The sequence below is a fragment of the Xiphophorus maculatus genome, chromosome 3 (genome assembly GCF_002775205.1).
Source record: "Xiphophorus maculatus strain JP 163 A chromosome 3, X_maculatus-5.0-male, whole genome shotgun sequence".
Lineage (NCBI taxonomy): Eukaryota > Metazoa > Chordata > Actinopteri > Cyprinodontiformes > Poeciliidae > Xiphophorus > Xiphophorus maculatus.
The window spans coordinates 3,605,087-3,618,093 of NC_036445.1; the positions used below are offsets into that span (position 1 = coordinate 3,605,087).

Consider the following 13,007-nt stretch of genomic DNA (forward strand, 5'->3'; position numbering starts at 1 on the left):
TCAAAGAAATGTCCAATTGTGTAGAAAAATAAAAATATAAAATGTTAATGTACATTTCTGCATAAAAAATAACATACTATTTACTAAAAAAAACTATAACGGCAGGGATATAGATGCCTTTAGAATATAAAGACAGTTATAAATTCTAACAGATGCTCGGAGGAAGTACAAATATGGTAATGCTCTTTTGTACACCAACGATGCATCAGTCACTGAATGAAGTCTATAGTTCTGCAACAGTTTCCTGCCTGGAGACGTTATTCTTGATGGTATTTTATTATTAGCAGTAATATATACCAGTACATATATCCATATATGGCAGCCTGCAGCTCTGACCATCTTTAAACACTTCAGCCACTTGTCTTAAAATAGTTACTGAGATCTTGAGATAAAATCTGTTAGACACTAAACTGGTCTTTCTTAAGAGCCTATGAAACCACTTCCTCTCAGCTCCTGATGAGCAACACACTACAGAAGACAGTGGATGCCATCATCGAGTAAAAAATGTTTTTAATACACAAAAATGTTAGAAATTTTTCTTCCATAATTACTAAAAAACAATGTATGTCCCTAAATTTAGTTTACATACTTTTTCCTAAGGGGGGCAGCATTGTGAAAGATTGCTGTGTCAACATGGGATTGTCAGATGAAACCTACAGGAAGTTGATGCTGTCGCCCTCTCTACCTCAAACCTGCAGAAAGGTGGGGGGGAGCTGTTGGTAATATATGTATGAATGTAACCCTTTCTTTAACCAGGTGTGTCTCATTGAGATTAAAAATGTCTTTTTCAAGAGAGATCCGGCCAAGACTAAGATCTACAACTATGGTGATATCAGAAAACTTACTCTGGCTTCTTTACCTGCAGCTGCTCCTGAACAACCATGAGGCAACATAGTGAGCAGTAGAGGACTCAGCACTCTACTTTGCAATGATCCTTTACTGAAAGTGGGGTCAGCATCATTGTAGTTGGGTGTCTATGGCAATTAGGAAGTGGCCTGTAAATGAAATTATTCCAAAGTGTTTAGCATTATAATCATCCATTCAGCCATTCAGATGCACATTCATATTGATTGTGGTAAGATACATTGTAGACACAGCTTCTACAAGACAGTCTGATAGAAGTGACACTGCCATGAGACAGACTGAGTGGGGGATCTACCACAGGACGAACTACTGTATATAGGCTGTACATTTGCAATGGTTTTCCTTTCTTCGAAGGAACACAAGAAATAAAATAAGAAACTAGTGAAGAAGATCAAACTCATATGTCTCTGCAAATTTGGATTCATCTGTTTTTGCTCTAAATAAGAAGTTAAATGAAATGGTAGGCTTAAATGCAATAATGGCTGCAATTTAAAAGCATAAAAAATATTGTTGTCAAAGTTTTCCATGTTCATAATCATAGAAATAATGCAAAACAACCTCTTAGTAAATGATTTATGATGATGAAATAATGAAAAAATATACAAACACATGCATTATCACAACTTATTAAATTTATAGTTTATAAAGCCTGAGTCTCACTCATTGGTTGAGCAGCTTTTTTTTCATAAAAGTGCTCACAAACCAACTTCCCAATTCTTAATGCAGCAAAAAAGGAAGAAATATGAAAGAGAAAAGAAGAAGGCGGTTTAGACGCCTGTGAAGAAAGTCACTGAAGACGAGTGGAAAGGTGGACAAAAAAAGAGGTGAATAAAACTTTTATTTACACAATACTTTAGCTCTCAGATTGATGAACAAAATAATTCAATGTCTACGTGTGTGTGTAAGTTGGGGTGGGAGAGTTAAAGAGAAAAATCAGTGCTTTCTTGCTGAACAAGGTTACAAATGAATTGTAATGCCACAGAGGTGTGCAGTATATAAATTCTCCTGATGATTACAAATTTTAATTATTCATAGTTCCATTTTATTTGTCTTTACTGAAAAGTTGTAAAGTCATAATTAGGTAGCAAAACATTATGTAAAACATTCATAAAGTGCAGTTATATATACTGAAATAAAATCCAATACAGAAATGTTGCATTGAATGTGTGATGTTATGTCTGAACTTTGCTTCAGTTTCAGTATTTGTCTGAAACTCCTGGATAAAAGTCTTTTCCCTGTTTGGAATGATCTGAATGTTTCAAGCTTCAAATCAGGATGTTTGTTTTCATCTGGTTAATCGTGTCTCTCCCTACTGGCAACGGTAATGTATGAATCGTCTAATTCATGAACATGAATCAATACTAAAATTAAATACACTATATGTATATGTATCCACATTTGCTTGTAACAATATTTATGGCAAATCTCTAAAGTTTATATATTTGTTTTACAAATTTGCAAATGAATAAAGTTTTTCTGTTATGTGGAGAAACTTAAGGAAAAATTAATGGTTAGTGTTTAAACATCTTATAAATAATATCTGGTTTATATAAACATTTACTGACAAGAAACTTTAGTCAGGATGAAACTGTCATTACTTTGGCATTGTTTCATTTCATTGAAATAATTTTTGAACAAATCCTGAGTTTACTTGTTTTTCTTATTAACAGGTGCATTACAATGGAAAATCCCCTGTCAACAGGAAGGTTATTGTGTTTCTTTCAATGAGGATGAAATAAGAGCAGAAGCTGGACTCTGTGCTGTGATACCATGCTCTTTCACATCTTTCTTTGTACCCGAACATATTATTTGGTATAAATGTGAAAAACTTGAGGACAATTGTGCCAAATCTGTCCCTGTATTTCACTCTGACAAGAACGAGGAAAACATTCAACCTGGGTTCAAAGGTCGTGTGTCACTGCTGCACCTGAACATGACTGAGAAGAACTGCAGCATGGTGATCAATGATCTTCAGAAATCTGATTCTGGATCATATCAGCTCCGAGTTGTGGGAAAAGAAACAGGAGAAGCATTTGCATATCTTGCAAAAACAAAACTCTCATTAGTAGGTAGGAAACATTCCAGTATACAATTCCCACATCAGATTACTAGACTTAATGAAGAAAATTAATAATTTTATCTTTATATTTTTAGAGAAGATTGTTGAAGCTTTATTGTTGACAAAATAAAGGAAATATTTAGTCAATCTGTCTTGTCAAGCTCACACTGTTTACCATTTTTGTGATGATTAATTTGATGAACTGTTTCCATCAGATCTGAACCAAAAGCCCTCAGTGATGATTCCTCCACTGACTGAGGGACAGCAGGCCTCTCTGACCTGCACTGCTCCTGGTCTCTGCTCTGGGTCTCCTCCTAAAATCACCTGGATGTGGAGAGGAGAAGGAGAGAATGATTCTTACATCATAGGAAACATTACTGCTTTAAAAACAGAGAATCTGACTGCTTTCACAAAGAGACATGTCTCAACTCTGACCTTTAACGCATCAACTGATCACCACAACACCAGTATAACCTGCAAAGTCAGCTTCACAGGCGACATAAATATAAATGAGACTGTGACTCTGAATGTGACATGTGAGTACCTCATTGTCTTACAAATCCTGCTGATGATGTTTTAATTACAATTTATGAACATTTGCTCATAAAATACCCCTCTTTTAAAACTGGCTTTATTTTATTGTAATACATTATTTTTATTTCATTGATGTGAAGTAAATTTTGATAACAGAGAATACTGTGGTGAAGTCAGGAGACTTTCATTGTGACCAGGAGTATTAACATTTTCCCTCCAGCATTATGAAATGGTTCAAATTTAACCAGAGATGACTTAATAGAAGAAAAAATGTGCAGTTTTTACCATGCTAACGTGACAGCAAATAATTCTGGACTTTACATTTGTACAGAACAATATCTGAATAACACTCTAAGAAAAACAATCAAAATAACAATGGCATGTCGGCTGAGATTTTTCAAAAGCAAAACAAGAAGAAATATATTTATTTAGATAAATACATCCACAACAAATTACAATCTAAAATACTTTCTTGATTTATTAATTGGTATATAAATTGGCCAGTAACAAGAGTATGTTCTTTGTGTGTCTGCTTTACTGAAAATTTAAATATTTTGTTTATATTTGCTCTGCAGATGCAAGAAAACCTCAGATCTCTGGTAGATCAAAAGTTAAAGAAGGAAATTAACTGAATCTGAACTGCAGTGTGGACAGTTTCCCTCCATCAGTTATCACATGGACTAAATCTAGAAAACAAGCCGAACAGCAGAGTCACAATGTATCTAAAAATTGTGGCAGCAGTAAAATCTGTCAGCGACAAAAAAGAAGTTGCTTGTTTTCCGTCACTAATGTGACAACAGAAGATGCTGGTCTTTATATCTGCACAGCAAAACATCTGAACAACACTCAGAGAGAAACAATTACTGTAACAGTGACATGTGTGTTTAATACATTTTGAAGAAATATTTCTCAAACTATTAGATGCAATTATCTAAGCTTGAGCTTCATATGGAGTTCATAACAAAAGTGTTTAAACCTTTTGTTTATACTGTGTTCCACAGATGCAAGAAAACCTCAGATCTCTGGCAGGACAACCGTCATGGAGGGAGACAATCTGAATCTGACCTGCAGTGTTGACAGTGTTCCTCCATCAGTCATCACATGGACTAAATCTAGAAAACAAGCCGAACAGCAGAGTTACAATGTATCTAAAAATTGTGGCAGCAGTAAAATCTGTCAGCGACAAAAAAGAAGTTGCTTGTTTTCCGTCACTAATGTGACAACAGAAGATGCTGGTCTTTATATCTGCACAGCAAAACATCTGAACAACACTCAGAGAGAAACAATTACTGTAACAGTGACATGTGTGTTTAATACATTTTGAAGAAATATTTCTCAAACTATTAGATGCAATTATCTAAGCTTGAGCTTCATATGGAGTTCATAACAAAAGTGTTTAAACCTTTTGTTTATACTGTGTTCCACAGATGCAAGAAAACCTCAGATCTCTGGCAGGACAACCGTCATGGAGGGAGACAATCTGAATCTGACCTGCAGTGTTGACAGTGTTCCTCCATCAGTCATCACATGGACTAAATCTAGAAAACAAGCCGAACAGCAGAGTCACAATGTATCTAAAAATTGTGGCAGCAGTAAAATCTGTCAGCGACAAAAAAGAAGTTGCTTGTTTTCCGTCACTAATGTGACAACAGAAGATGCTGGTCTTTATATCTGCACATCAAAACATCTGAACAACACTCAGAGAGAAAAAATTACTGTAACAGTGACATGTGTGTTTAATACATTTTGAAGAAATATTTCTCAAACTATTACATGCAATTATCTAAGCTTGAGCTTCATATGGAGTTCATAACAAAAGTGTTTAAACCTTTTGTTTAAACTGTGTTCCACAGATGCAAGAAAACCTCAGATCTCTGGCAGGACAACCGTCATGGAGGGAGACAATCTGAATCTGACCTGCAGTGTTGACAGTGTTCCTCCATCAGTTATCAAGTGGACTAAATCTGGAATAGAAATCAAATGGCAGGACAACATTTTAAGCAAAGCAGAAAGCAGAAAAGTCTACCTGCTGGAAAAAAGTGGATGTGTCTCTTTTTCCTTCATGAATGTAACATCAGAAGAAGCTGGACGTTACATTTGTACAGCAACGTATCAGAATGAAAGCATGACAGAAGAAGTCCATGTTAAAGTGACTTGTAAGTATATTTTCATAGTTAATTTGCAGAAGGTATATAATTATTTGGGCTTCTAAGTCAGGATTATTTCGTGTTAGGTTTTGTAATTTCTTCAGAATACTTAGCACTTGTGTATGTTATCAAATATCTGTTTTAAAATGCCTTATTTTAAATATCTGACAATACACCTTAGAAAATAGAACAAAAGCTACAGAGGGAGGCTGTGATCTTGAGCTGGAAAAGGGTAGATTGCCTTTTTCAGAGCAGGGATGAGGTCCTGCTTCAAGTGGAAGCATTAAGCGTTTCATAGTCTTATTCACTATTGAAGGGAAAATGGAGCGGGACATTGATAGGCAGATTGGTGCTGCATCTGCAGTGATGCTAGTGCCTTATCAGTCAGTTTTGGTGAAGAGAGGCCCAAGTTAAAAGGTGAAGAAACCCCAATTCACATGTATTTCTGTAATTTTACAGCTTATCATGAGAAACATTGTGTTTCTGGCTTTGGAGCTCTTCCCTGGGTCATTGCTGGTGTTTCACTCAGTGTACATGTTTTCTGTATGATCTACATTTGGCACCTTTGGTAAGATACATGATGTTTATTTCATGCTTTTCAGGCCAAATTAAGGCATATGGGCTGTACAGTTGAAATAACGTGTTTCTTTTCTTCAAAGGAACACAAGAAAAAAAACAAACCTCACTGAAGATCAAACTTATTTGTCTCTGCAAAAACGTGATACATCAGCAGAGTATGATGTTATTGTCCAAAGACCACAGTAACATGCTTCCAGAGATCATTCTCACTTGGATCTTACATAAAGAAAAATATGTATATATATAAAATCAATTTCAGTATTCTACATGCAATAGAAGAGTGGATTTATGTTTTCTAGAATAAGAAAAATGTTTTGATCCACAATTGTTAAATAAAAAGAAATAGTAAGTGTCTCTAGATAAGAATAAGATATACCATATAATATAACAAGAATGATGAATATTGTATAGATTTGTGTTCTGGAGTGCTTCAATAGCTTTTACCATTTCTAATCAGCACAAATAAAATATATTTTAACATTTAAGCATCTTAGCTTTTAACAGTACTGGTTGTTTCAATAGAATAACAATATTTTACATCTCACATAACAAACTGTACTTTGTTGTTATGCCCAAACATTTTGAGACCAAGAGCTACTTTTTCCCACACCAGCCGGCTGAGAGCTACCACGTGTCAAAATAGATTATAAATGAAACTCTATTGACTTATTTTATATAAGTTATAATAAGTTATAGCAGACATATTAAAGAGATAGAAAACCTAAATTCTGACATTGGGAGAGGGTTGCTAGTTTGTCCTAGTCGGGCCAGCAGGATTCAGTGGTTGATTAGCTAATTTCAACACCTGATCTGCTAGTGACCTGTCAGAGAGTCGGCCTGTGGGTCGCCTATTTTTTGCTAATGGAACCAAAATTGGCACACAGAATCGATGCAACACCTTATTGAAACAATAATTACAGTGACTATTGTTTTTGTCGGATCACTTGGGACATTATTTTAATTCATTTAAACAAGTTTGTTGAGTTATTCTTCATGTCTTTTAAAAAAATTTAGGATCTTAGTGAATACTTTGATTTGCGTGTAAGAAGAGATCGTCTCAGCCTCCTGGTGGAGTTCAGTTTTTTGTTACCAGAAGACGATACTGCCGAGATCAACTCAAAACCTTCCTGAGATCGACTAGTGAATCGTGACCGATGTATTGAGCACCCGTAACAGTAGCAATCATACTGCAATTATTGCTTACTGTAAAGTGTGCTGGCCTATTTTGCATACAGCTACAAATGTCAATTTAAAATTTCAAATAAAGAGCGTCGGTGAAAATGCGTTTATTATTAACTCTTTGATACTACTTACTTAAAGTGGAGTGGACATCTTTGCAGTTGTGTGCTTATAAATAGTAAATGACCTGTAGTCCAGATGGTCCTAAAGTGCTCCACACTACATTCACTCACTCATCCATTGATAAATACATTGTAGCCACAGCTTCCCTGGGGCAGTCTGACAAAAGTGGAGCTGCTCTACATGTGGCCCATTTGATAAGTCACATTATGTTGATTTTGTGTTTCTAGCACAATAATTCTATATAGGCTGTATATTGGCAATGACAATGGTTTTCTTTTCTTCAAAGAAACACACACACACAAAAACAGCAAAGCCCACTGAGAACGATCAAACTTACATGTTTCCTAAAATATTCATTTATTTATTTATTTATACCTTAAATAAGAAGCTAAATGCAAATGGTAGACCACTAAGTTCAATCATGGCTGTGAATTAAATGCATAAAAACAAAGTTATGAAAGTTGCACATTGCCTTAGCCACAGAAAAAGTGCAAAGCAACAACATACTTACAAACCAACTTCCCCATTCTTAATGGTGCAGAAACAGGAAGAAATATAGAAAGAAGACAAGAATGCAGTTTCACCTTCAGTGAAGAGATTCACTGAAGACAAAACAGAGGTAAATAAATCTTTGATTAATGCAATGCAGTTTAGCCCACATCAGACTGATAAACAGTACTTTCTTGCTGAATGAAATGAAAGTAACAATATAATGATTATAAATATAATTAAAGCTGCAAGCAGCCTCGGGCGGCCCTCGCAGCAAGCACCGCTCCGGCCTATTGGCCACCGCGGGGGTTCCGGCCACCGCAGAAGCTCTTGCACAGTTTCCAGAGCCGCAGCCCGCTCCCCACCGCAGAAGCTCTGCCGCAGTTTCCAGCACCGCCGCCCGCTAGCCGCCGCAGAAGCTGTCGCGCATTTTCCCCGCCCGTCCACTGGGCGACACACGTGAATGCGTTCGGCGGCGCTCCCCGATGACTGTCAAAAAATCTGGTGCAGATCGGTCAATGCATCGAGGAGATACAGCCGATGTATTAACTTAGGGGGCGCAGTGGAGTCAAATTACATCTCAAACCCGTTGGGCTCTTTAGAGGTGCACTAAGGTCATACATATCCAGTTTGGTGCCAATCGGATGATCCATGTGTGAATTAGAGCCAAACGTATGAATATGGCGAGGGACTGATATTCGCCATTTGGCCACGCCCACACGGTTCAGCCAGCAGCGAGCATTGACAGAGTTTATCATCCGAATCATCTTGATTAGGTCAAGAGAGCCATAAACAGAGCTTTCCAAGGAAAAAAACGGCACTTCCTGTTCTGAGGGGGCGGGGCTTAGATGACGTCATAATATGATGACGTAGGATCGACGGGCATCCCACCAGGATCACTCAGGCCAAGTTTGATGCAGCTCGGTCAAAGTATGTGGAATGTAGAGGCAAACGTATACGAACGGCGTTGCCGCCATTGAAAACTTTTGGCACTTTAAAGCAAGCGAGACCAACTTCCTTTCTGTCATCCAACACAGAATCACCTTGATTAGGTCAAGAGAGCCATAGATGAAAGTTTCCAAGGAAAAAAATAGCACTTCCTGTTCTGAGGGGGCGGGGCTTAGATGACGTCATAATATGATGACGTAGGTCCGACGGGCATCCCACCAGCATCACTCAGGCCAAGTTTGGTGCAGAAGCTATCGACCGTTCACAGTAAAATATGAGACTTCCTGTTGTCAGGGGGCGTGGCCTAAGTGATGTCATCATTTGACCATTGGATATTATTGGACACCCGATGATGATCAATAACTGAAGGTTTGGTGTCTCTGTGAGTTTTTGTTAGAATTACAAATTTTAAATTTTTTCCTTTTCATTACAAAATTGAACTCTGTCATTCCGTAGGGCAATGCTGCCCTCTGGTGTCGAATTACTGACATAATGAAACTATTTCAGTGGGCAGCAGGGGGCAGCATTGCCCTACAAATGACAAACATGGACTGTTTATTATGTAATTACACAGAAGATCTCTCTAATTCATTCTGAGGGGGCGGGGCTTAGATGACGTCATAATATGATGACATAGCATTGTCAGGCATCACACCAGGATGAGTCAGGCCCCCTTCAGCAAGCTCATACAGCCACCGTTTTGATAACTTTAAATCAAACATGCCTTATGATCAGACTGACCGAGTTTGAAGCCGATCAATCGAAATCCCTAGGAGGAGTTCGATCAAATACAAAGGCTGTAAATGTCAAAATCGCAGTCCAAATCTGAACTTCAATCCAAAATGGCCGACTTCCTGTTGGGTTTAGAGCATGGCTTTAAGAGACTTTTTTGTGCGTCCTGACAAGATACACATGTGTACCAAGTTTCGTAATTCTAGGTTAAAGCATGGCTTGGGGCTGTTCATTTAAAATACTCTAGGGGGCCCTATAGAGAAATTAGGCCACGCCCACCAAATTTTGTTATGAATTCCTGTCGGTGGGTGGATAAGGATCCATCCTAGTGAGTTTGGAGCAGCTGGGCCCGAAATTGTGGAATTCAGAGCCAAACGTATGGCAACGGCATTACAGGTCACTTCGCCACGCCGCCATGCCCACCTGCTATGTCAAAGCTGGTCAGGGTTGGAATGCTCCACACACCAACATGTCTTCTGTCTCTGGACACAGTTTCATGTTGATTAGGTCAAAGGGCTAAGATAGCGACCGTTCACAGTAAAACATAACACTTCCTGTTCTCAGGGGGCGTGGCTTAAGTGATGTCATCATTTCACCACAGGGTATTTTAGGACACCCGATGACGATCAATCACTGAAAGTTTGGTCCCTCTATGTGTTTTTGTATAGGAAATATAAGAGTTTCGTGTTTCATGGCGAGTAGGTGAACTTTGACCCCTGCTAACCCCCCTTCAACATACTCCAAAACTCACCAATTTGATAACTTTAAATCAACCATGCCTTATGATCAGACTGACCAAGTTTGAAGCCGATCAATCAAAATCCCTAGGAGGAGTTCGATCAAATACGAAGGCTGTAAACGTCAAAATCGATGTCCAAAATGGACATTCAATACAAAATGGCCGACTTCCTGTGATAGTTGGCTTATAACATTAAATGTAAGTTCTGAGTCTTTTGGTGAGCTCTACAAGTGTACCAAATTTCATGTCTCTACGATGAAGTACGTTCATACCATTGTGTCAACAGAAAATTGCTAGTTGCCGCCGTTGAGCAATTTTTTTTGCGATTTTTGCGACAACCATAAAATTCAAAATTTTTAAATTTTCTAGTCGCGACCGCCAAGTTTGGTGAGTTTTTGAATATGATAAAGCCCCCAAAAAGGCACCTCTTTAGGGGGGCAGAATCGTAATAATAAGAAACAGTACAGATACAATAGGCCTTCGCAGCGCTTTGCTGCTCGGGCCTAAATATTATTCATATTTATATGTATTTGTCTTTACTGAAAAGTCACAATTGACTAACAGCAAGATTTATCTTAAACATTCTGCAAAGTAGTTATGCTGTCAGGAAATAAAATCCAGTATGGAAATGCTGTACTAAATGCAACGTTATGTCTGAACTTTATTTTCATTCAGTTTCAGTATTTTTCTGAACCTCCTACGTAAAAGTTTCTCAATTGTTTGGAATGGACTGAATATGTCAAGCTTCAACTCTAGGACGTGTGTTTTCATCTGGTTAATCATGTATCTCCCTACATACATCGGTAATGTATGAATCCTCTCATTTGTAAACATAAATCAATACTAAAAGTAAATATACTATATGTATCTATATTTGCTTGTAACAATACTCATGGGAAATCCTTAAAAGGATATGACTTAGACTTAGACTTAGACTTAGACTGACTTTATTGTCATTTTGCATGCACAGGGTGTATACAGAATGAAATTTCGTTGCACACGGCTCAGGACAATGTTTTGAGCTTTCAATGTTGTGAGGTTACTCCAGAATAAAATAAAATACAGTATAAAATATGAATATAAAATATAAAATATAAAGTGCAGGAATGACAGTAAAATATAAGTTATTTAGCTCTGTACATGTGCAAGGTATAAAGTGGAGACCAGATGTGCAGTCCAGTTAAGAGTTCAGCAGTCTGATGGCAAGTGGGAAAAAGCTGTTTCGGAAGCTGGTGGACCTGCACCGGATGCTGCGGAACCTCTTTCCAGAGGGCAGCAGGGAGAACAGTCCATGGTGGGGGTGTGAGGGGCCACTGATGATGTTTCGGCCTCGGGACACGCAGCGCTGGGATGAAATGTCCTGGATGGAGGGAAGGGGGGCCCCGATGATCCTCTCTGCTGTCCGCACCACTCTCCTCACGTTCTTCCAGTCGGAGGCGCTGCAGCTTCCACACCACACAGAGAGGCAGCTGGTCAGAATGCTCTCTATGGTGCTTCTGTAGAACGTCTTGAGGATGGGCGGGGGCAGGTGTGCTCTTCTCATCCTCCGCAGGAAATACAAACGTTTCTGTGCCCTCTTGGCCAGAGACGTGGTGTTCACAGTCCAGGTGAGGTCGTTAGTGATGTGCACCCCCAGGAATTTGGTGCTGCTGACCACCTCCACAGCCGAGCTGTTGATGAGCAGTGGAGCGTGGCTGGGCCGGTTATTCCTGAAGTCGACGATCATCTCCTTCGTCTTGTCAACGTTCAGGATCAGGCTGTTGTCTCTGCACCAGTCCACCAGCTGCTCCACCTCCTCTCTGTAGTCCAGGTCGTTGTCGTCTCTGATGAGGCCCACCACCATTGTGTCGTCCGCGAACTTCACGATGTGGTTGGTGGCGAACCTGGGGACGCAGTCGTGTGTCTATATACTGCTTTCACAAATGTGCAAATGAATACAGTTTTTGTATTATGTGCAGACATTAAAATAAAAGAATGTAAACTAGGACAGTAAACTACCTGCTGGAAAAAAGTGGACATGTCTCTTTTTCCATCATGAATGTAACAGTAGAAGAAGCAGGACGTTACATTTGTACAGCAACATATCAGAATGACAGCATGACAGAAAAAATTCATGTCAAAGTCAATTGTAAGTAAGTCAAATTCATATGCTTCCTTAATTCATGAGACATGTTTAATTCAATCTATGCTCCTCAGAAACCCTAATTAACCAGCATTTCTATATTTTACAGTTAATCATGTGAAACATTGTGCATGTGGCGGTGGAGCTCTTCTCTGGGTCGTTGCTGGTGTTTCACTCAGTGTGCATCTTTTCTCTATGATCTACTTGTACCACATTCGGTAAGTTACATTTAGTTTATTTTCTCCTTTCCAGGTCCAATTACTGTATGTAGGCTGTGCATTTGCAACAATTATGTTTTCCTTTTTTCATAGGAACACAAGAAAAAAGGCTGAACCCACTGAAGATGATCAAACTTACATGTGTATGCAAAAAACCAATGCATCAGCAGGGTATAATGTTATTGTTCAACAACCGCACTGACATGTTGATGTCAGGGATTACTGTCAATTGGATGCTCCATGCTGAAACTAGATTCATATCACTACTGTTTTA

At 38.5% G+C, this 13,007-nt stretch overlaps 1 protein-coding gene across 1 annotated transcript; it reads left to right on the forward strand.

The window, feature by feature from the left end:
• Positions 1-1,606: 1,606 nt before the first annotated feature.
• Positions 1,607-8,153, forward strand: LOC111608138 (sialic acid-binding Ig-like lectin 10). Its single transcript, XM_023331209.1, has 9 exons — positions 1,607-1,688; positions 2,059-2,185; positions 2,535-2,933; positions 3,139-3,459; positions 4,459-4,761; positions 4,885-5,187; positions 5,311-5,613; positions 6,064-6,172; positions 6,264-8,153. Exons 2-9 carry the CDS (start codon positions 2,140-2,142, stop codon positions 6,367-6,369), a joined length of 1,890 nt encoding a protein of 629 aa, XP_023186977.1. The 5' UTR covers positions 1,607-1,688; positions 2,059-2,139; the 3' UTR covers positions 6,370-8,153.
• Positions 8,154-13,007: the final 4,854 nt, after the last annotated feature.

Coding starts and splice junctions, on each gene's coding strand:
- LOC111608138 (XM_023331209.1), top strand. CDS start 2,140: ATGTTTGTTTTCATCTGGTTAATCGTGTCTCTCCCTACTGGCAACG. Junction 5,188..5,310: donor AATTACTGTAACAGTGACAT/GTGTGTTTAATA, acceptor TGTGTTCCACAG/ATGCAAGAAAACCTCAGATC. Junction 6,173..6,263: donor ATCTACATTTGGCACCTTTG/GTAAGATACATG, acceptor TTTTCTTCAAAG/GAACACAAGAAAAAAAACAA.